At 40.7% G+C, this 24,406-nt stretch overlaps 1 protein-coding gene across 1 annotated transcript in view; it reads left to right on the top strand.

Moving 5' to 3' along the window:
• cntnap2a (contactin associated protein 2a) overlaps positions 1 to 24,406 on the top strand; it is a 316,263-nt gene that overhangs the window by 121,642 nt on the left and 170,215 nt on the right. Inside the window, exon 2 of the mRNA XM_084340352.1 lies at positions 13,760 to 13,870. Within this exon, the coding sequence (XP_084196478.1) occupies positions 13,760 to 13,870 (111 nt within the window). The remainder of the gene's footprint in view (positions 1 to 13,759; positions 13,871 to 24,406) is intronic.

The raw sequence follows: 24,406 nt of genomic DNA, 5'->3' as shown, positions 1-24,406 counted from the left end.
TCTGGTTTTGCTGTGTGTTCTGACGAAGCTACATTTTTTTAAGTCTACACTTTGGAAATATTTTTGTTTTTGCAGCATTTTAGAAGTTAGTTTATATGTCACTTGACAGATGAATTTAGAGGAAAGCAGGGAAGAAAAGGTACATGTGTGTGTGAGTGCGCCTGTGGCTTGGTGTCTGTCTTTATGTGTGGTTGCTTCATCCAAAACATCTCATTATGCGCTTGGTCTGTGCTCACATTGGCACAGGGCACCAGATCTGTTGACAAAAATTGTTTGGTGAGGGTTCCAAGACATGAAAAATGAATCTGGACCAAAAAATTTAGATTAACGGCTCAAGCAAAGAGCTGGCAAGCCCGGGGGTGGTGGTGGGTAGTTGGAGAGTGGTTGGGGAAGGCAGGGTATGGGAGGGTTGAAAGCCAGAGTGAAAGTGCATGGAGTGAATGAGCTGCATGAGGAGAGATTGTGTTTTTAATGAAGCGTCTTCCAAGAAGCAGAGAGCAAAAAATTGCTAATTACATCTGAAATTTTCCCCGCTCAAATGTAAGCCCACAGACTAATATGGAAAACAGCAAAATTGGAAGAAAGCTATAAAGAAAGGTGAAATAAGTGTGAGAAAGATGAATAGATAGAGAATATAATAACAAGGTAGCTAACCCCCAGGCACAGTGAGTGAGAATACGCGTATACTCTATATACATTTACAAATAGAGAGAGTTGGGGAAAGCAACTCATCATTCTCCAGGAACTCAGCTGAAAAAACAGCTCATTTTCAAGACCAGCAACAGGGTTGAGGTGAGAGATTCCAATTGAATAGATAGCTGTCCTCAGTGAAAACCTTCATTATCATCTAATTTAGAATACATGTATTTTAGCAATGAAAACATTTTGTAGTATCTTTTCCTGAGGGGATTTTATTCCTCTAAAAATGTGATAACCCCTTCTTCCCTCTTTTCCAAGAAAAAATTCATACGCTCTGAAAAGTAGGCACCTTGTCATAGAGCTAAATGGTCATTTTAATTCCCACCAAGGTATTGTGTGAATTGAAATTGCATGGGCTCACACCCTGGGGGCGAGATCATTGTTATTCACTCCACTAACATCCGCTATTTCATGCCGCAAGGCTATGGGAGACCTGTGCACAAAGTCACTGCAAAACATGTGACTTCATACTGAATTTACAGTAATCCAGAATGCAAAACACAACTAAATACACACTGTATGTATACACAAAACTATATATATGATATGGATACTGTAAATGAAACGGTTGGACACAGTCAGGAAATCGTTTGTTATGTATTCCGAGGAGCAGTGGGAGATTTAACGAGAGCTAATCAAGTAGTCAGGAAATAATTTTTTCTAATATGAATTTACGTATGTCAGAGCACAGTCCACAGTCAGAAATACACATTATGGTTTTCATCAAGGCATCAGTCTGATCTGGTTGGTGTTTTCACTTCTTTTGTTGTCACTAAGCTCCTGACTGCAGAACATTAAAGCAGTGACACACTTCATCACTGCTGCATTTTTATGTATTTTTTTTTTTTAGAAAAGTATGCTGGTTATCCTACATTCTTCCCCTAATTTAAGAAGAGAGCTTCAGACTTTGTGACTGTGTATCTGACAGTTGCTGGGCTGTGATGTGTTAACAGACTGTGGGAACCTCCAAGACTCGAAGGTGGCCTGTTCAACAGAGGCTGTTGAATACAAAATGCAACCGCTTCTCCCCTTTTATGCAATGATGCAATATACAGTAATTATGTTCTGTAGTCCCGTGACTGTGACAAACAAACTTTTGTGTTTACATTCAGTGTTACTCCACAAAATGCATTGTGTGTATCTTGAAGTCTGACAAATGTGTTGAATGTGTTCCCTGTCTCATGAAACAATTCCAAGGCCAAATCTTTTTTTATTTAAGTAAATCAAACACAGTATTGTTCACATATACAGTACAGACCAAAAGTTTGGACACACCTTCTCATTCAATGAGTTTCCTTTCTTTTCATGACTATTGACATTGTAGATTCACACTGAAGGCATCAAAACTATGAATTAACACATGTGGAAATATGTACTTAACAAAAAAGTGTAAAACAACTGAAAATACGCCTTATATTCTAGTTTCTTCAAAGTAGCCACCTTTTGCTCTGATTACTGCTTTGCACACACTCTGCATTCTCTTGATGAGCTTCAAGAGGTAGTCACCTGAAATGGTTTTCACTTCACAGGTGTGCCCTGTCAGGTTTAATAAGTGGGATTTCTTGCCTTATAAATGGGGTTGGGACCATCAGTTGTGTTGTGCAGAAGTCAGGTGGATACACAGCTGATAGTCCTACTGAATAGACTGTTAGAATTTTTATTATGGCAAGAAAAAAGCAGCTAAGTAAAGAAAAACGAGTGGCCATCATTACTTTAAGAAATGAAGGTCAGTCAGTCCGAAAAATTGGGAAAACTTTGAAAGTGTCCCCAAGTGCAGTCGCAAAAACCATCAAGCGCTACAAAGAAACTGGCTCACATGAGGACCGCCCAAGGAAAGGAAGACCAAGAGTCACCTCTGCTGCGGAGGACAAGTTCATCCGAGTCACCAGCCTCAGAAATTGCAGGTTAACAGCAGCTCAGATTAGAGACCAGGTCAATGCCACACAGAGTTCTAGCAGCAGACACATCTCTAGAACAACTGTTAAGAGGAGACTGTGTGAATCAGGCCTTCATGGTAGAATAGCTTCTAGGAAACCACTGCTAAGGACAGGCAACAAGCAGAAGAGACTTGTTTGGGCTAAAGAACACAAGGAATGGACATTAGACCAGTGGAAATCTGTGCTTTGGTCTGATGAGTCCAAATTTGAGATCTTTGGTTCCAACCACCGTGTCTTTGTGCAACGCAGAAAAGGTGAACGGATGGACTCTACATGCCTGGTTCCCACCGTGAAGCATGGAGGAGGAGGTGTGATGGTGTGGGGGTGCTTTGCTGGTGACACTGTTGGGGATTTATTCAAAATTGAAGGCATACTGAACCAGCATGGCTACCACAGCATCTTGGAGCGGCATGCTATTCTATCCGGTTTGCGTTTAGTTGGACCATCATTTATTTTTCAACAGGACAATGACCCCAAACACACCTCCAGGCTGTGTAAGGGCTATTTGACCAAGAAGGAGAGTGATGGGGTGCTGCGCCAGATGACCTGGCCTCCACAGTCACCGGACCTGAACCCAATTGAGATGGTTTGGGGTGAGCTGGACCGCAGAGTGAAGGCAAAAGGGCCAACAAGTGCTAAGCATCTCTGGGAACTCCTTCAAGACTGTTGGAAGACCATTTCAGGTGACTACCTCTTGAAGCTCATCAAGAGAATGCCAAGAGTGTGCGAAGCAGTAATCAAAGCAAAAGGTGGCTACTTTGAAGAACCTAGAATATAAGACATATTTTCAGTTGTTTCACACTTTTTTGTTAAGTATATAATTCCACATGTGTTAATTCATAGTTTTGATGCCTTCAGTGTGAATCTACAATTTTCATAGTCATGAAAATAAAGAAAACTCTTTGAATGAGAAGGTGTGTCCAAACTTTTGGTCTGTACTGTATGTTGAACGGCTTGCAGTCTTCTTTGTCTCTGTCTTTAATGGCATATTCCTGGATATCTCGCTGCTGTCTGCAGATTAGAGGAATAATGCGAAACCATTGACAGGACTGTGTGCACCTGCACATGCCTGTGGATCCTTGTGCGTGTGCATGAGACAAATAAAACAGGAAAGAATAAAAAAAACACAGTTACATAGTGCTACTAGAGGGCAAAAACTCCAGAATGAACCTTTAATGTTTTCTTTTTATATTTTCTTTTAACAAAAAAAGTAACTTGTCTACCCTGTCAGCGATAATCACGTCAAATAGTGAGTCATACACATGTTTACTTCACAATTTTTGTTTTAGAGTCCAGACACTGGCAAGTGGTACTGTAGGAACAGCCATCTGTAATGCCAATTACTGAGGCCTTTTCTATGCTGCAGAACATCTGTTAATTTGTGTCCTATACCTCTTTGCGAAGCCCACTAGGGACCTGCTGTCATGCAATTCCAGGTGTACAGGACAACACGCTTATGTAGCTGCTTGCTAATTAGCGAATGGCCATTTGACCGGTTTTTAAACTCTTTCTCTGTGACCCCATGACAAAGAGGAGCAACTTCAATGAGTTTTTTTAAGCAGTCTTTAGAAATAGAATTGCTTTACTTTGCCAGGTTTGAAAACTGTGGGAAGAATTCAGCGTGGCTAAGTTCTACTGATATGGTACAAGGCATTCGAACAAGAAGACAATCATTTACTGTAGTACAGATAGTTCATATTTAACCTGTGTGACAGTTGGAGGGTGTCAGTTTTCTGATGCAACAGAAAATAAATATTTCTGCTGTCAAAGGTTTGTAGACAGCATTATTTTTGTAGGCTGCCAAGACAACAGTAATCCCAACAGTGATCAATACTGAGTCCTAAATACATATTGCCTTCTGCCAGCAGAATCAGCAACAGCAGTTTATCCCTGCATCTCCTCCTGCAGAATAAACCCTGTCCTAGACTGTTGGAGATCAGCAGACAAAAATAACCAAGATGGACTATATTGAATTTATAAATATTACAGAAGAAATGAGGTCACTGCAGGAGGCTTTTACAGCGGCAAACACAATTTAGTCAAAGTCCACCTCTCAATCTGCTCCAGATGGACTTTGTCAAACTGAAAGATGAATGTGGGGAAAAAAATGGAAAACATGAAGCACAGGCCTAGACTGCTCCCAGCCACACCAGAGACCAAAGGCGTGCACAGACGGAGACTCTCACACTCACTGGCAGTTTGGAGAGTCGGGCTGCATCTCCATGCAGCTGTTGGCACTTTTGACAGCCTCCACTGTGTTCATGACTTGAGTCCAGAAAAAGCCCCCAAGTCCCCAAACTTGAGAATTCAGTGTTGTTGAGGACAGACTTGACAGCACCATAGCAAAACTCCACACACAATGGTTTCATAGTCATTAAATACAGATTTTTGAGTAGTCTGCTCAGCAGCCTGGCAAAGAACACAGTGTTCTTACTCTGGCTGACTTACTGACCCCCCAACACACAAAGGGTGAGAATTTAGCAGACTTGCTTAAGAAGTCCAACCAAATTTCATTTATTCTTATCAAATGGTTTTCAGAAATATGCGTTGACTAAGGCTTTTGTGCTAAGTAACTTCCTGAATGGCTAGTGTGGCAGATACAACAATTTGTTAAAGGTGTTTGGGCCTGACTGCTCTCCGTGTTATCATGCCACATTCTGGATGCCAAAATTGAGTTTTGTGGCTGCAATGGCTGTGATTTTATGCCAGCTGATCTTAGGATGTCATGAATTTCACCCTGAATGTATTAGGCTCTATTTGTATCCAACTCCCTTTAGCTCCAGAGATGTTGCAGCGATGTAAAGCCCTTTGAACGAGCCGGCCAAACTCTGTCAATCCATGGCTCTGCTCCCAAATGGTGGCAGGCGGCTGACACATCTCAAGGTTCCTTTTTTCCCCACACATCCTTGTTATTTACCTAGCTGGAAATGTCACTAAGAAGACTTTGGTAGGCAGCCATTTTCCTTTGCTCTCACCTCCTGTCGTCTTTCTCTCTTCCCTTTTTTCATCTTATCATCTCTCTTTCCCAGCTTCCCTCACTGCCCCTACCTTTTCTCCTCTCTTATCGTACCATCATGCGTAAAACTATCTGTCGCGTGCTCTCCGGGGAATAGGCTGACATTTGCACTTGAATATTGTAGTCATTTGCTTCCCCTAAAGAGCCTAAACAGACAGAACCCTACTTTGCACTTGAGACATGGGCAAATATCAGCAACTACAATCTCAAACTGTCCTGAGTATATAACAATGAGGTCTGCATTCATGTATGTGTTCTACCTATTTTTCCCACACACCAGGTGCTGGTCACATGTGACAAGCAGCAATCATCCACTATGTGAGGTATTTTACACATGTAACCATGCCCTATGTGTGTGCATTTGTGGAGGTGTGCATGTGGGTCTTCATTTCATTACTTAAATAACACTCATTATTTTTCTTTACTTTTCCTTAGTGTACAAAATGTGTTCTGCAGAAGATTGCATTGTGATCTACAGTATTAATGAATATTGATTGGTTTGATCCTCAATCTCTTTCAGAGATTAATTATTACAAGGATAAACTCTGAGGCTGCCTTTTCTCACACACATGCAGCATATCTGTATGGGAAACTCTGTACTGCTAGGTATGTCAAAGCAACGAATCAGTTAGGTGTATTAGTATTATTGGTGAAGGTGCATTAAAATGGTAAAACAGACTATGTCTGATTTATTGTCAGTAATTTCAAAGCTGTAGCCTGAACAAAATTCCCTACTCGGCTTTAAAAGTAGTATTTTTTGACGGAAGAGGACTGAAGCAATATCAAGCTGCACAGAGCAGAATGAGCCAGGCAGAAAGTCTGACACAGGAACGGAAGAGAGCATCTGGTCATATTTCAAAATAAAACACCCTGTGCAGACTCACACTTAGTACACACTTAAAACAGACAAACGGGGAACATTTGGTAATTTTATTCAAACACTGTTTCCACATATGAAGTAGAGTACCAGAGAGTACACAAAATAGGTCATATACCAGTTGTTTATGTAGTAACAGTAAGTAAAAGTAACCAACCGTTTCCTTTCACCACTTGAAACTGCCTTGGTTCTTTGTTGTTCTTCCACCATCCTGACCAGACCAACATTATTATTTGTAAAGATTAAAAACGAAGAATTCAGGAAGTTTTGTGTAAATCTAACCATATTTAAAATACATTTGATATTTCAACTTTAAGTATCACAAAAAGCACAATACATACATACATCTTACCTTATCACTAAGTATTTGTTGACAACTAAAGTACGTGAAACTATATCATGATAACAATACACAGCTTTCTGGATTTCCCATTCATTTGAGAATTACCTGTCTACAGCCATTTTTGCTTTTGTGTGTGTGCGTCACTGTAGCTTAACGCTGTACAGAAGATTGTCCACTTCAGACAAGTGATTGTCATTCATCTTCAAAGTGTTTCAGGTTTGACAAAGGAACTTGAAAAACTGTTTGCAGCAACTGCAATGATGGACTCTACAGTGTACCATACAGTAGACTTTGTATAGAAGTCTCATAATCTTCCTTTATTTGCCTTCCAAATTGTTGTCACCTTAGTTTTGTTTGCTCGTTTCTTCTGTGAAAGCTATGCATGAGGTTTCCATAGAAAAACTGAATAAGTGAAACAGGATAGTGGAATGGACTCTGTGTGACTCCATCTGTACATTGTTACACAGTACAGTGCAGTACTAAAGCAGTACACTGCTGAGGTTTCCAAGCAACTCCGTTTAATTGTGGGAAAATGAGTTCCTGGCCTCATCTTTCAGTATATGTAATAAATTCCAATTATAACGGCCTTTTGTACATCAAAGGCTAAAGCTACAATCCGGCTTTTTATTTGATATATTTAGATTTGAAGACTTAGTTTTGAAGTTTCTTATATGAAAATGAAACATTTTATGATCGTTGCATTTGAATTTGAATTTAGCCAAAACCAAATAAAGCTTGACAGGCTGAAATTCTACATATTGTTATGCATACTGTACATCATGGTGTGGAAGTATTGTAGCTCTATTTGTCATTAGTCCACACATGAATCCAAGGAGCATGCTAAACATTGAACTAGGAGTCAGATTGATTGCAGTATAATGTGCAGTACAGAAGCCAGCAGACATATCATTTTAATATATATTATACTATACAATGCAATAGGCAAGGGATCACATTATATGTGTTATTATTGCGAAGCCAGAACAGGAGGAGAGTAAAGAATCAGCACAGCCAGTAATAACAGCATGTAGAGGAATAAGCTTCACAGACAGAGGAGTAAAGAGGATAAGATGTTGGCAGCTAAACTGAATTCATTAAACTATTGAGCATGTATGCAGATTTTTCAGATCAGCTTTGTCAATGGATGCTGCAGAGAGTACTTAATGCACATGCACTGTGGCAAAATCAATGCAAGCTGCATGAGAGCAAAATATATTTAAATCTAATCAGTCATTTTGTAAACAAATCCAGTAATATGGTAACACTGCCTCAGGGGGGATTGCCATTATCACAATTAGAGACTGTTAAACCTCAGTTTCAAGAGGTTTATACAATAATAGCTGGGTATATTCAGGTTTCCAATTTCACAGGCAAAAAATATTTTTCACTCAAGCATGTTTGCACACATAATCCAGCCAGTGATATGCTGTATTTTTTTTTTTTCAAAAGCATTTATATCTTGTAAGGGAGCATGAGCCAGTTGATTGCAGGGATAATTTTTTATTAACCGATCACTAAAGTTCTTTCACGTACCGCTTTTTCCCCCATCAGAGAGTTAAAAGGCCTCTGAGGAAATAACTGGAGGAACTGAAGAAATGCACTATATTTTTCTTCATACCTCCATTCCTTTAAAATCCCCTCTCTCCATTAACTCCCCTCTCCCATTCCTTCATTCCCTCCCAGCCCATATTATGTGCAGTTCTATGTTTTTGTCTGGGTGTGTGTGACTGACAAAGCATGTTCATGTGCAGCTGTAAGAAGTCACTGAGAAACCTATAGAGACAATCTTGAGACTGAAGGTGCAGTGTGTGTGTGTGTGTGTGTGTGTGTGTGTGCGTGTGTGTGTGTGTGTGTGTGTGCGTGTGTGTCTGTGTGAATGAATAAGATGCAGCTGTATATGCATCTGTTTCTGTCCAAGTGTTTGTGCGAATCAGTGCAGGAGGATTACTGTGTGCCTGCACATGTGTGAATATGAGTCTTAATGAATATATGAGTCTTGTTTGTACAGGGGCAAACTCTTATTTTCATAAATTAAGGTGCACCAATAATTTCTGAGACACTTTGTGTATTAACCGAAGATTTCTCCCAATTTCATGACCAGATGCTGCTGCATGAGAGGTGCGCCAATGGCTGGCTTGCAGAGGGAGATTATCAGGAACTTGTCACTAGGTGTGCTGGTGTGAGTCACATCCTGTGACATCTGCTCATCTGAGTCCTTTAAAAGCACTGAACTGCCTTGCAAGTCACACAAACAGTTTCAAAGTAAAAAAGAGAGCCAGACTTCCTTTTCTCAAACACTGTGCAGTTTTTTAAATTTAATTTTAAATTTAGGATTTTTATTTTAGGGTTGCAACTAAAAGTTATTTTTATTGTTGATTAAAGTGCTGATTTTTTTTTCCCGCAGTTAATTGTTCAGTCTAAAAATTCATTATAATTCCCCATACTCCAAAATAACATCTTCAAATTGATTCTTTTGTCCAACCAACAGCCCAAACACTCTTCATTTACTATCATAAATGATCTTTGAATTTAAGAAGCTAGAATCAGCAAAGGTTTGACATTTTGCTTGAAAAGGGAGGTTATTAATCAATTTTCAAAATAGTTGGCAACTAATTTTCTTTCAATCGACCAATCTATTAATCAGCTCATCATAGTAACTTCTTGTAAACGTTATTATTTTCTATTTACTGTATGTTTCTTGACTTTTGGTATACTTTTTTTCTTCTTTCTTTGTTTTGAATTGACTGCTGTTATATAGGCCTACCAAAATACAAATTCCTTGTATGTGAAAGCCTACTTGGCAATGAACCTTACTCTAATTCAGAGCAGATGTCCTTCCCTGCTAGGAGCTGTTTTAAGGTGTGAATATAACCTGTTATACAGCAACTTGCAACAACATTAAAACCACTGACAGGTGAAGTGAATAATATCGATCTTCTTGTTGTGATGGCACCTCTCAAGGGGTGGGATACATTAGGCAGGATGAACAGTCAGTTCTTGATGTGCTAGAAGCAGGGGAAATTAGTGAGTGTAAGGATTTGAGTGACTTTGACAAGGGCCAAATTGTGATCCTTAAACAGCTTGGTCAGAGCATCTTCAAAATGCAGGACTTGTGTAGTGTTAATGGTATGCAGTGGTAACTATGTACCAAAAGTGGTTCAATGCAGGACAGAAGGCTCATTGGTGCCCAAGTGTCATTAATGCGCATCAGGAGCAGATGCTAGCTCGCCTGGTCTTATCCGACAGAGTTACTGTAGCACAAATTACTGAAAAAGTGGATTCAGGTTATGATATTAAGGTGTCAGTGCACACAGTGCATTGCAGCTTGCTGTGTATGGGGCTGCATACTGTAGCTATATACCAGTCAGAGTACCCATGCTGACCCTACCAAAAGCGCCTACAATGGACACGTGAGCATCAGATCTGGACCGTGAAACTATGGAAGAAGGTGGCTTGGTCTGTTGAATCACCTTTTACTTTATATCATGTGGATGGCTAGGTGTGTGTGTGTCATTGGAGAAGAGATGGCACCAGGAGGTAATATGGGAAGAAGGCAAGCTGGTCGAGGCAGTGTGATGCTCTGGGCAATGTTCTGCTGGGAAACCTTGACCACTGGCATTCATGTCCATTTTAATTTGGCACGTGCCACCTCCCTAAACATTCTTGCAGACTTTTCATGGCAACAGTATTCCCTGATGTCAATCACCTCTTTCAGCAGGATAATGTGCCCTGTCATGCAGCAAGAATTCTTCAGGAATGGTTTGAGGAACATGACGAGGATCAATGTTGACTTGGTGTTGACTTGGCCTATATACATTCGGCAGATCACATTTGATTGAGCATCTATGGCATGCTGTTTTGGGAGCTACATAAAGGGGGACCTTACCAATACTAGGCAGGTGGTTTTAATGTTGTGCCCGAATATACACACATGATCTATGACACAGTCAAAGTGGGTGCAAGAAAGCATAGCCTAACCCCATTTCTTTGGATATTCCCCTCTAGTGTACAATATATCACTGCTTATGTCTGTAGTGGTGAGCCAGCTACCAAATATTTGCTGGTGGATTTGACTTCTACGTAAGTCCAAAGTCAATGTTCCAGAGATCTCATTTCTTTTTCTGTGTGTTTATAAAGGAGAATATGTGTGTGCGTCTGCCGAAACCGGCAGTCATGTTATATATGTACCTCTCTCATATGCCAGGAGGGAGGATGCGGACCATTTTCCCTTCCATACAGAAACACACACACTCTCATACATTTAAAGGCTTTGATCATCTTTTTGTGACACAAAGTAATATGTTTAATGAGCCGATATAGCCCAAGAAGGGAACATGGCTTTGACTTTCAACCTCAGTGTACTACAGACACACAGATACTGTACACACACATGCACAGAAGCACAAACAATTTTTTCTTCTAAATCTTACACACACGCACACTTATATGGTGGGGCGTGACAGAGAGCTATTGACTGCCTCTACCTGGCTTGACAGACCATTCACAATTTCTCTCTGCTTGACACATAATGTACTAAAAGAGTGTGTTTGTGTGTACGAGTGAGTGAAAGGGAATTGAAATAGAGGAGGGAAAACTACTTAATGACTTTGTGCATGTATGTCAGGAATATGTATTTGTCTGAGGTGATTTTTGCTACCTTTTCGCTGCCTTTATAGCGTTTATAGGATCGCTTTTGATGGTAAAAGGAGTTGCAAGTTGATATTGAGGTCAGCGTGGATTGGGCACATTACTGCACTACTACTCTTTCTATTTTCCTTGCTCACACCAAGTCACTGGGTTCAGAGTTCATCCAGCTAGAAAGGTGGAATGTGTATCTGGACTCAGTCTGCATGATTGCATTCAAGGTTATGTGCTGTGGAAAAAGTCAGCAAAAGCTGTTGTATTAAAATGTTCATTCCTTTGGAAAGGATTGAATGACTCACGCAAATAACCATCTTAAACTCATATATGATATTCGACCATAAGATTGAGATCATCTATGAATGTACTACAGGAGTTGTAGAAGAAAACAGGATAGCACAGACAGTGTCAACAGAAAAAAAAACCTTGCAAAGCAAAGCATTTGGTGTGCAGCAGTACTAGTTTTACCTTGATAACAAAACCAGAGTCACAAAACACGGTGAATAGTATATACCCCAAAATGTCCCAAACATCAGTGAAAAGATGTTTATTTACACCAGTTACCTGCTGTTCTCTTTCTTAAACTCTATTCATATTAATTCCTGAGATAGATCCCTATTTCAAATGGAATTTCACTTGTTCAGGAATTCAAGAAATGAAAATATGCGAGTCAAAACAAGGCACATTTATTTGTATTGCACCTTTCAACAACAAGGCGATTCAAAGTGCTTTACATAAGACATAAAAGCATTCAGACAAGATATAAAAGGAACGCAAAGCAATGGAAAAGACGATAAAAAAGACACACATAAAAAGGTTTTAAGGTAAAATAGAAGATTGAAATAGAAAAGAGACAGCTACAGCTACAGTGCAGTCCAACAGATTGATAAATAGTCCCAGATTTAACTGGTTTGAAAGAACTGAGAGTCAGAGCAGAATGTTCTGGAGGTTATGATATAAACTTAGTACTGCTTCTCCATGTTTAGCTTTGACTCTGGGGACAGTATGCAGACCTGTCCCAGACGATCTTAGAGGTCTGACAGGTTCAGCAGATCAGACCATTCAGTGCTTTATGAACCAACAGTAGAACAAGGAACCAAGAACAAACAGGAGGCCAGTGAGTGAGAACTCCAGAAGCACTGTTCTGAATCAGCTGCATCTGTCTTACTGACTTTAAATGGGAGGCCTGTAAATTTAGTGCGACATTTAAGATAAGTACATGGACAATATTTATAAATCCTGCTGAGACATAATTTCTTTCATTCTTCATATATTTTGAAGGTGATAGTAGGCTAATTTTGTAATTCTTCTTTGAATGTTAAAATGTAGGTCTGAGTTCTGGACTGCACCAATTGGTACACCAATCTGGCCTGGTTTGTGTTCTTTAATGTTAGCAACTGACACTGAGCTCTGACTTTCAATCATTTTCCTTTGGATCCGTTCATTTCAGTTTTGTCTGTGTTTAACCAGAGAAAATGTTGGCGCCCCATTGTTTTGTTTGATGCACTTACTCAGTGTTTGTGTGAGATTGGGCTAGTCACCTGTGTGCTGTCTGCCTAATTATGGCAGCATGATTAAGGTAGAATAAGACAGATCAGACCCTTCATTGCAAAATCTGATTGTGCTGAGCCTGATCTGATGGGACTAGAGCAATTCAGGGTTTAACTTAATTCACTTTATCTTTCCTCTTTTCCTAATCATTTATGCGTCTGCATCTAGTCAAGGCCAGGTTGCTTGTTACCGTGGATATTTTGCAGTGCACTCTTACCAGTGAACTCTGCAATGTTTCAAATGCCCCTGTGGTTCAAGTCTGACTGACCTGACTTGGTTCTTGACCCGCAAACAGCTTTCTTCAACCTCCAGCTATGCCCGTGTTTCCTCTCCTGTGAGCACATCTCTTTTAGACAATGCAGTGAGTGAAACCATGCGAGAAGTACAAGACTCCAGATTTTTCAGCTGAGAGTACTTGAATTGAGTTAAGGAGTTCTTATCCTAGAAGTAATTTATTTAACATTTAATTAACAGAGTTGTAATTTAGAATTGCTGGGAACTCCTTCATGAACATATTCTCTAATTAATGTAAAAATATACTAATGTTCACCATTTTCTCTCTTTCTTCCCTCCTCCCTTCCCCTTTTTTCCAACTGTCCCATTTTCTCCCTCTCCTACTCTCTCTTTTTCCTTCTCCTGTTCTGTCTCTCCCGTTTCTCTCTCCCTGGGTCTTCATATTCTTCCTCCTTCCACAGAGAAGTGTGATGAGGCTCTAGCCTCCCCTTTGGCCCACACAGCCTTCACCAGCTCATCCGTCTTCTCCAATGGATATGCACCTGGATACGCCAAGCTCAACAGGAGAGGAGGTAAACACACACATGCACAAACCCAGAAAAGGGTGTGATGCACATGGACTCTCATGTACATTCATCCTTATGACTGATGACTTAAAGATGACACACTGAGAGGTAAATGTCTAAGCCTTCATAGAGCAGCACGCTTCCACCTCTCGCTATGTCATCTTACTTCTTCTCTATATTTCTCCCTCCCCTTTTTGCTCCCTCCCTCAGCTCCAGTCATTATCTCAGTGACTCAGACTGGGGCTCATTTCCACATCAGTCCACAGCAGTGAGAGATAGGACCAGACAATTACACCCCTCTCTGTTTATACAATTAATAATTCATACTTTTCCATCTAATATAGTCGCACTACAGCTGAGGCAACAGAGCTCAGAGCTGGCAAATAAAGCCAAGGTAATCTGGTGTGTTTAATCACAAGCAGTAGAATTATTGCTGAGAAGGGACAGGAGTGCCCCGCCTTTAACAATGACACCTACCAACAAGAAAAAAAGAAGAAAGAAAGAAACGAAGACCAACTTGTCAACGACAGCAACAATGGATGAGTGTAAATATACAGTACAGCTGGTGCATTCTTTCCTCACATACTCCCTTTTAATAAATCTCATCAAGGATGGAGCTCCTTGGGGAACATGTAATGGTTAAGCATAGAAATCCAGTACCTTGGAGATTGTTGTTGTGCAGAAATGTTAGTGACACATAGACACAGTGTGAAATGCAGTTCGTCTTTTAGTCTATCATCTTATTTTTCCTCCATGAAGGACTAGTTGCTTGGAATAAGCATGTCTGCATGAGGCAGATCAATCAACCAGTGTGTCATTCGTTAACAAATGTTTGATCTTAGTTTGGGCTAAAAATGTGAAATGTTGTGACCCAAAGGCAGATTTACCCAATTCTAAGAAAGAATTACAAGATTCATTACCCAGACTCAATGATTTGTTAAGGTGGCTAACCTCCAAAATCTAAAAGTACTAAGGTTAAAAACCTTTGGCCTGAATATGTCCATAGACATTTTCTCTTTCTGAACTTTTCAGCAGTGGATAATCTTACTGCCAAAAAAAAGAACTACTCCGCTCTCTCTCTCTTTCGCTACCTGCCAGTTTTGACTTGTAATTAGGAGCCAGGCATGTCTAGCGAGACCTAGTTCTCACACATCTCCAATTTTCAGTGATCCAAAGGACATTCGATGACAGTCTGGGCCATAACTATGAAAAGCAACTAATTGACAAACTCTATCAGATGTTGACTTAATGGTAAGTCTCCCGAAATGGATACATACTGGGCCAAATGTCAAAGTAGCGAGCGAAATAAGGGAGAAGGATATAAAGTTTTAGCTCATCCTCTATGTCTTTGTGTCCTCTAGAGAATGACACTGTGCTGAGATGATGAGGTCATCACCTCGTTAGCATAGAGCATATGACAAGGGTGGAATATAAAATTAGAGGGGAAATGAAAAGGCAGAGAAGGGATGATTAGGTTACTCCCTAAGAAAACTTTTTCCACTAGGATTAGTAATTTTTCATTAAATCAGCTTTTCTATTCATAAGATCAAATCTCATTCTATCTGCCGTGAATGAAAATGCTGCCAAGAACTGAAACCAGCAATGTTATTCACATGTCAGTTTCTAACATAGAACGTAGAAAAAGAAAACATCATAGAGCACAAATGCACACACATCATAAATAAGCATTCACATGCAAACAAACAAGCATAACAAACGTACATACTGCACATGTTTAGAATATCAGTGAAACATTTGCAGACAAACAGCACACACTGAATGAGAAAACCAGTGAACAAACAATCAAGCTTGTACTGTATATGTCGATGTACACGTTCTCAAAAACGATAAGGCATGAAGAACACAAGTCCACACATTCAATACCCATACATTAACAAACATCTTAAAAATATTTGCATTGATAAAAACAAGATTGTACATTTATTCATAAAAGCAAAACGGCAGCAGCAGCATGGAACTGCTCACTTTCAACACACACATTCACAAGAACACAGGCTCGCAACCTCATGCCCACACAGATATACCATAAGGAGGAGTCCCTCCAAGCAGCTACATTTGGCAGCCAAATGTGCCATCAGTGGCATGAGTGTGCGCTGAGAAGCCAATCTTCTCCAATCTCCCACTGCTATGAAACAGGGGAGGCACAAAATCAATGGGACACACCACTCATATTAAGCTTGTGTTGTGCAAGCTGACAGCTATTAGAGTTTTAGGCCATAGGCATGTGTGTGTTTGAGTGTGTGCGTCTGTATGTATAGCCATCTCTGGTGCACGTTCCTGTGTCAGCGTGAAAGAGTGAGGTAAAATGATGCTATAACGATTTTCCAGCAGTCAGCTATCTGATGTATGCCAGAAAAGCATCAGGGCCCTGGTACCCTCCCTGTGTTTCCATCCAGTGTGCAATACTTTTTTTCTGAGGATAGTAAAAAGGCATGATCCACCCTACTCCTTCTCTGATTGGCTTAGCCTGATATTCTTCCCCTAATCTTAGCCAATCTCACTCCTCATACCAAATCATAACCAACGCAACCCACGGAGGCACCAAATTCTAGCCAATTGAAGGTAGAGTAAGGTGGGTCATGACAAAATTTTGAAGTATTGTCTACGAAAATGTTGATGGAAATGGCAAAAGTAGTCTCAATATCAAAAAAAGTTATACGCTGGTTGAAGGTGTTCTGGCCTTTTTTAAAAGAGAGTTTGCCAGGAATAAGCCTGTGCTCATTGCTTGATTTAAGTTTTCATTTGGAAGAGGGAGCTCGCTAAATGCCCCAGGTCTGGGGCGCATTCTTTATCAACAGGCTCATGGTCATAATGCTAAATGTCTTTTTTATTTGTTTGCAAAACAACATTCGTCACAAGCTGTTACTGTGTGCAACGTTATTTCTTAAATTAGATCATGGCGTCTAATTTAAGACCAGCTCAAACTGATTGTCAGTTGCTGTAGTCTATCATTACATTAGCAGTATGAGCTGGATGTTTATTCCCATTATTATTTTTGTAGTAGGATAAATCAGTTCCTGCCTCTGGGTTTTAAAGACCGAACAGACTGAAAAAGATTCTGTATTTGTCTCTGTGCCTCTCTCAACTCAATCTCTCTTTGAGCCTCTCTACATCTGTTAATATCTCATTCAAGCCACCCGTCTCAGTCTCCCCTTTTTTACCCTCTCGTTTTCACCATTTCTTCTTTTTTCACCTCTACCTCCCTCTGTCCACTTGTTCCCTCTCGTTCATCTTCTCCCCTTCTCTCCATTTTCATTCAATCATTCCTCGACCCCTGCTCTTCTCTCTCATGGTGATGACTCTTCCTCTGCTCTCCCTCAAATCTACATTCTGCCACCCCCTCACCGTCTCTCCTTGCTACTGGTTCTTGTATGAGACCCTGCACATCTCAAGAGTGTCAGACAGAGGGGAAGGTGAGCCCACTACCTTGCAGCCAAATGCCTTGGGTGTATTTGGAGAGAGAGAGGGGGAGGAAGACAGAAAGAGATGAGATGACAGTTAAAACAAAGTAAAAAAGGATTTTTTTTTTTTTACTCGTATGTCATGTCAAACTCTCAACCACATAGGATCACTACTGTAGTCTTGTGGCTGAGGGACTTGCGAGACAGCTTAACAAAAAATAATGCTACAAAAGATAAGATATTTTACTGTTAGTCCCTTGTGTGTAAAAGCAATTTCATTGATGCAACCAAATTGTATCTCTTGGAAATTGTATCTTTCGGAGGCATTTTAGACCTTATGTGTCTGGTAAACGCCCACGTCTGTCAAACTCCAAGCCCTCAAAATTTGTGAGGGATCAGTTTCTTCCTTAGATTTTCTTAGACTTGGCATAGCTCCTCCTAAGCCACCGAGGATATTAGACAACTGTCGTCTTTGGCTGAGTAATACTTCCTATGACTAGTAAATTGACATTGGAATCTAAAATGTTGGAATGCCCCTTTAAGACCAGACTGTAAAAATAAGACAAATTCAAATTCACATGACACTTTGACAACTCTGGCCCTAAAAATAAGGCTACATGCCAGAAAAGTTTGAAAGAATATTCTTTAACTTTTGACAAAACAGTGATGAGCTCCAAATGGTTTGTAGCAGTCACATAGCAACCACACGAGCTGTGATCTGCACCTCTTACAAGGCTGTGTTCAGTCCAGCCAGCTGAAGACAGATGCCCTGTGGATACAGGTTAAAGTACAAGAAGCGGGGAGAGGGTGATGGCAAAGGAGAGAGGAGGGGATTTAATGAAGTGGAAAAAGGGAGGCAAGAGAGAAATGGAAGACATGGAGAGAGTGAGAGAAAGGTTTTTGAAAGGGTGAGTATAGACAAAAAGAATAATGATGTGAAGATTAGTGAGAGACAGAAAAAAGGACAGTTCACCCCAAATCAAAAATGCATAATCGTACTCTTACCTGTATTTCTATTTATCCATCTAGATTGTTTTGGTGTGAGATGCCGAGTTTGGCTGTATTGGCCGTAGAGATGTCTGCCTTCTCTAGAATGAGATGAAACTAGATTTGACATTTGCCTTAAAGTGGCAAAAGATACTTTTGAAAAACTTTACACTAATGTCTCTTTCGAGATATCACAAGATATCTCTGCAGCTGATATCACTCCAAACTCAGCTGTTTGCAACAAAACAATCCAGATGGATGAACAGCACTACAGCTAAGAGGACAATTATGAATTTTTAATTTGGTGATAAACTGTAAATAATAAATGGTAAGTCGGTGCGGTTGAAATATTAGCCAAAATTGTGTATAATACTGAAAAGTCGGCTTCAAATTTTACAGTGGGGTCTCAAGTCTTAATCATACAAAGAAAGGTATCGATCTAATGTTCATGCAGGTGCATCTTCTTACCTCTGGATCTACCATGGAAACTGATGTGAATGAGCTGTTTGACATAGCCTTTCATTCACATAGAAAACTTATCAAAAAGTGATTTGGGCTTTTGGCACATAGGAGAACAATGAACACCTTCTATTTGTGAAGAAAGTCAGAGAGCATTTGGTGAACTGATGGTGTGTGCCTGGATATCCCTGAAGGCATGTGTGTATGCATGCACGTTGCCGCGCTGTGCAGACGTGGCCAAGCATGAGATTGGGCTTCTAATCACAATCACGTGGCCACTGATCTTTATATTCCATTTTCTTTTCTCCTCCTCTCTCTCTCAGCTTATCCCTCTTCCTCTGTGTTTCTCTGTACTCTGCTCTGCCTCGTTCCTCTCTACCCTCCGTCACATCCTTGTCTCCCCTTTCTCCCTCTCCATCTCATTTTCCCTCCATACACTTTCTATTTTCTACAGTAACGTTCTCAATCCCACACTCCATTTTCTCAGCCTGTCCCCTTTCTTTCTTCCCAGACCTCATTATCTATTTTTTTTTCTTCTCTCACATTCTCACCCTGATACATACTTTTCAAAGTTTTTCTAAAGTTTTAAGAAGTTGCACTGTATTCCCTTCATATTCAGACGCGATATGTCACAGTGCTGCAGTACAATTGTGCTCTGACTTGCTGCAAAATTAACCAGATTCTCCCTCCTTCTTCATGCATTGCTTTTCACTCTCTGTCATCTGGCAAAGTTGTTTGATGTCTCTAGCCGTCGCAGTCATCCATCGATAATGGCGGTCCTCTACTAATTAAATTACTCTGTCTCCATCCGCTCCCTTTGCTCCGTGACAGAAAGATGAAGTACTAGCAGAGGGCTAACCAGCTGTTTTCTCTCTTCTCCCTTTTTCGGGCGACATAACATTTTAATTAATTAAAATGTTATACTTTCTGTTAATGTGGTTTTGTGTGAAAAGACAGCAACTTTGATAAACATGCTCGCACATGTTCTCTTTGGTGCTGGAGCAAACAAACGTAAAGGCAGACAAGGAAAGTGTTTAAACAGGCATGCACGGAAACCAAATTCTGTTTTGTGCGCGCTCCCACCCACACACACTCCCACACTGAGTAGGACAGAGGAGAGATGTTTTCTTGTTTGATGCTCGGCTTTGCCGATGTCACTTTTATTTGTGTGTCACGCCTGTCACCGGCAGCTCCCGTCCAAATTCTCACTATACCTCCGTTACCCACTCTCGGAACTTGGGTCTTTACGCGTGTGTTTTATGAGTCTTGATCTCCTTTTTTGTACTCTCTGAGTCACTTACACCTGTTCGATCCCTCTTTTGTTCCTGTTCTGCTCGGAGTTGCTCACTTGCTCCTTGTGCTTTTCTCCACTGTTTATTCTTTTCTTCTCTTAGTGTGACTCATTTTCTACCATCAGTACTGTAAAAGCCATTTACCCAGGCAGACAGTTGAATTAAACCACATATTTTTCCATTTCCCTGCTGGGCTGTAGAAGTTGAAACATTTTTTGTCATCATCACACACACATGTTGAGATGTTCAAACTTCAGTTCAGATCTTTACTGTCCACAGATTATAAGCACATACTGTACTTTATGCATGTTTTCGTGTTCACTGGCCAAGAGCGATAGACAACCCTGTGACTTGTCCAATTAGGTGAGCTGTGATCATCGCTATCTCTACTAAGAACAACAGAGGAAGTCAACTTGACAGCCTGAACAGAGCAGAGAAGAGACGGGGGCGAGAATTGCTGAGACAGTGGAACAGTGTTTGATGCACGTTCAAAGCAACCATAGGGAGCTTTCATATCTTTGCTTGTGGTCTAGTCTAATGATATGTAGCTGAGGCTTCCTCAGACAGTTTGAATTGAGATGTGAGTGATGTGATACGAGAAATATATCCACATGGATTGCATTGGTTGACGGTTACAAAAGACAGCCGTTTTTGGCTATAGTTCCCAGTGGGCACTCCCACGTTTGATTTTCTCTCCATTATGTTCCCCTGCCTTTCTTTAGTCAGCACATTACTGTTGGTACATTTATCTATGCCCACCACATTCCCAAGATGACTTTTTGTGGCTTTAACTGTTTTCATTGTTGTGGTTTTTCATGAAAAATGGGCAATAACTAACTTTCTATTGGCACTTTGTTTGCAGTCTACAGATACTGCCTTTATGCCACTGAAAAAATGAGCAAGCGATAAAAACTGTTTCACCACCTGTGTGTGTGTGCAAGTGTGTGCATGCGTTTTTGTGTCTGTGTGTGCGCACATACAAATATGCACATATACATTTATCCTTATGCTTGTATGTGAGAATATTTATGGTCATAATCGGTACAAATATCGGTCTGATTCTGACTGTACTCCCACTGCTGCTACCACTGCTACAATACAGGGTTATCTGTGTCATCACAGATAGCCTGAACCTTGTTTTGCAAGCGTGGAGAAAAACCAGGCATGTTTTTCGGCCTCTGTTGGCTTCTTTTATCTCAGAAGGAGCCTCTCTGTGTGAATTACATTTGGCCAGTGCACACCTGTGAAGGGCATCGCACGGAGACAGTTTCACCAGGGTAGCTTTCAGGTAGCAGATTAATCTGATTTCTAACATGCTGTTCTTTGGAAATGCCAGCATCAGCATTGCCACAGGAACTGGCCCCAATTTAAATGCATTATAAGGATATAATGTAGACATAGGGGATAAAGCTGTTCCTTACAGACGGATGTTAAGCCATTGCAGAATGGGCTGATGAATTGCTAAGATATATCATCAATATCAGTGAATTTCCCTGGTGTGCAAAAATCTGATTGCATTTTTTCTCTTTTTATGTTCATTAAAGGATGTTCGATCTGTCTGACTGGGGCTTTTATTAATTTATCTGTTTGTTTTTTTATTTTTTTTATTGATCCATTAATGTTCAGATGCCATTGTGCCTCTTCAACATGCTTTTGTTATCGATCAACAGTCCAAAACTTCCAAGTTCTTAATTTACAATTACGTACTGTATATGAAACAGGAGAGAGCACCACGACTTCACATTTAGAAAGCTTTATTTATTTTTTTGGTTGACTAAAGACTTAATAATTAATAAATAATGCATATTAATGGATTAAATGACCAATCTTTCATCACAGCCTGAATCTTTTTATTCATTTTTCACCCCACTTAATGCCTCAGTGTCAAAACACACACAAACACGCACACGTTGATGCTCCAAGTATATCAGTAGTTTCAGGACCTTTATCAGTTTTAGTGGAGATAAATCTGTGTGGCAGTGCTCCTCTACTCTTATCCTGTTTCCTTTTCAATGTTTTATTCTCTCTGTCTTTCTCTTGGATTGTACTTCTTCTCAATTCTTTGTCCTGAGCTCTATCTCCTGATCTTTCCCTCCGTGTTATCTTTCCTTTCTCCTTTTCTTCGTCTCTTTCCTCAGAGGTGGTTTCTTTGACCTTCTCTGCTCCCCTGTTCTCTCCCCTATCCTCCTCCTGCTCTTCCTCTCCTCCCCAAACATCTGTGCGTGTGACAGGTGAGAGAACAGCGACATTCCCCCGGCGTTCCACCCCTCCCCCTTTCTCCTCCTATTTCTTTCCTCCTTTTTCTTTCGCTGATGTTGCCGCTCTCTTACTCTCTCTCATCTTCCACTCCCCCACTGCCAGCCGCCTCCTCCATCTCCACTCTATTCTGTCAACCTCTTTGCGCTTCTCCCCTTTCTCCCTCCGGCTCTCACCTTTCACTGCACCTCTGTTCTTTCTTTTTTTTTTTATATATATCACTCTTCACCCCCCCTCCTAACCTCTGTCAAGCTGCCCCTCCTCCCCTCTCACCTCTCATCTGTTCTTCTTTTCAAGCCCTCTCCCTTCCTCTCCAATCTTTGACAGCATTTGCCAATCTCACTTCTCTGGTCCCTTCTTTTTCTTCCTTTATTCTTGTCCCTTGTTCCTCCCCTGACCTCTAACATCCAGCTCTTTAGCCACAGCTCTCTTCACTCATTGCTTTTTTTAGTCCGCCTTTCCCAAATGCTTGCCATCACTTGCACGATCTTTTGAACCTTTACGTCTCTGTGGACTTTTCATCCATCTATCTTTCTCTCATTCCCATCTGTTACTTCTGGTAACCCTGTAACCTTAACATGCCTTCTACTTTACCGTCCTCTTCAACCCATCTTGCCTTACCATCACCCTGTCCTTTCATTCAACCCTCTAAGCCATGTCAGAAGAACCTCTTCAAAAAGGCGGCCTCCTCATTTAATTCAGTGACACTGCCGAGTCAGGCTCTGTCAAAGACAGGCAGATGTGTCCGTCAAAAAAGTTGAGCGCAACTTTTGACGCAACAACCATGCAACATCATCCAGCAGTGCACTGCAATGGCAATGTAAACTCATACGATTTTTCTAATTCTAATGTTTAGTTTTGGATTGTCAGCACAAAAGATCCAATGATTGTGCTACAAAACCCAGAGTTAGAGTTAGCAAAACATCTCTCGTGGTTTTATTGTGCATTTGATAAGGCGTCAAACTCATACAGTACTGTAGGTGTACCCAAGCTGAAATCAACTGGATCATTTTCTCACCTTCACAATTCTCACCAATGTCTCCCATCAGCAACACATACTGTGATCCATAAATCCATACTGTAATTGTTTATTTACGAGGCAACGGGGAAAACTCACAGCTAGAGCAGGTTCAATAAAATGACCCATACTAGAAATAATGCAGTAAAACTGGCTTACAGGTGCAGACAGCAGGTTCAAACAGAGGTAACAGGACCAAGATGCAGATATGTACAGGTTCAGGTAAAGATGCAGGTACAGGTAGAAACATTCAAAGGTAAAGGGCAACATTCCCAATTTGGCCGAGGGCCGGTGTCAGTGTGCTGGTAGGTGTGGGACTCATGTGACAGGGATAGGCCAGAGAGTCAGGGGGCATATGGTATACACGTTATGAATGGAAGATCCCAAAAGTTCTCAAGAAATTCGGGGGCCCTTGGGTTATGTGTGAAGAGGCTGAGGTGGAGAATACAGATAGAAAATGTGTAGTCATGACACATACCAATCCAGCCTACTCTGTTTTTTGATTGCCATGCAATATTCAGTTTCAAATGGCTATTTTAACAGGCACTAGTGGTGTGAGTGTGGCCGCTGTGGCTGTAGCATATACAGTACAGGCCAGAGAATATTAGAGGTTTGAAATTCGGTTCCCAGCAACCAGTAACGGTCGTTTAGGTGACCCCGCACAGTGTGCAGTCCACAACTACTTGCTTTGTGTTTCTGAGTGACCAAGAGTAGAGAATTGTATTTGTCCTCTAGCAGTGCAAATGTGTGTGATTGTGGAGCAGGGAGTTGGATTTGGATCAGCATGCCAAGTCAGCCTGCACTCAGTGAAGTCATTTAGAAGAAAAACTATTTCATGCATAGCCATCATTAGATGTAACGTTACAAATAAAAAAGTAAGAAGCCATGTTATGACAATGTACATTGTATGGTTATGTCCAATGTAGTATCACGGCAGTTCAATCCACTGGAATAGTGTACGTGGTCATACATTTTAATATCTCACAACCTGTCTGTAGTTAGGTTTAGGTAACAAAAAAAAGGTATGTGAAATACTGACAAAATATATCTATGCTCTACAGAAATAGAGCCACATATCTAGGCTCAGCCTTCAGATGAGCTGACACTG

Source organism: Pagrus pagrus, assembly GCF_965226575.1.
Source record: "Pagrus pagrus genome assembly, chromosome: 20".
In the NCBI taxonomy this organism is placed as follows: domain Eukaryota; kingdom Metazoa; phylum Chordata; class Actinopteri; order Spariformes; family Sparidae; genus Pagrus; species Pagrus pagrus.
Note: the sequence above shows the minus strand (reverse complement) of the source record. Positions and strands in the feature narration are given on the sequence as shown.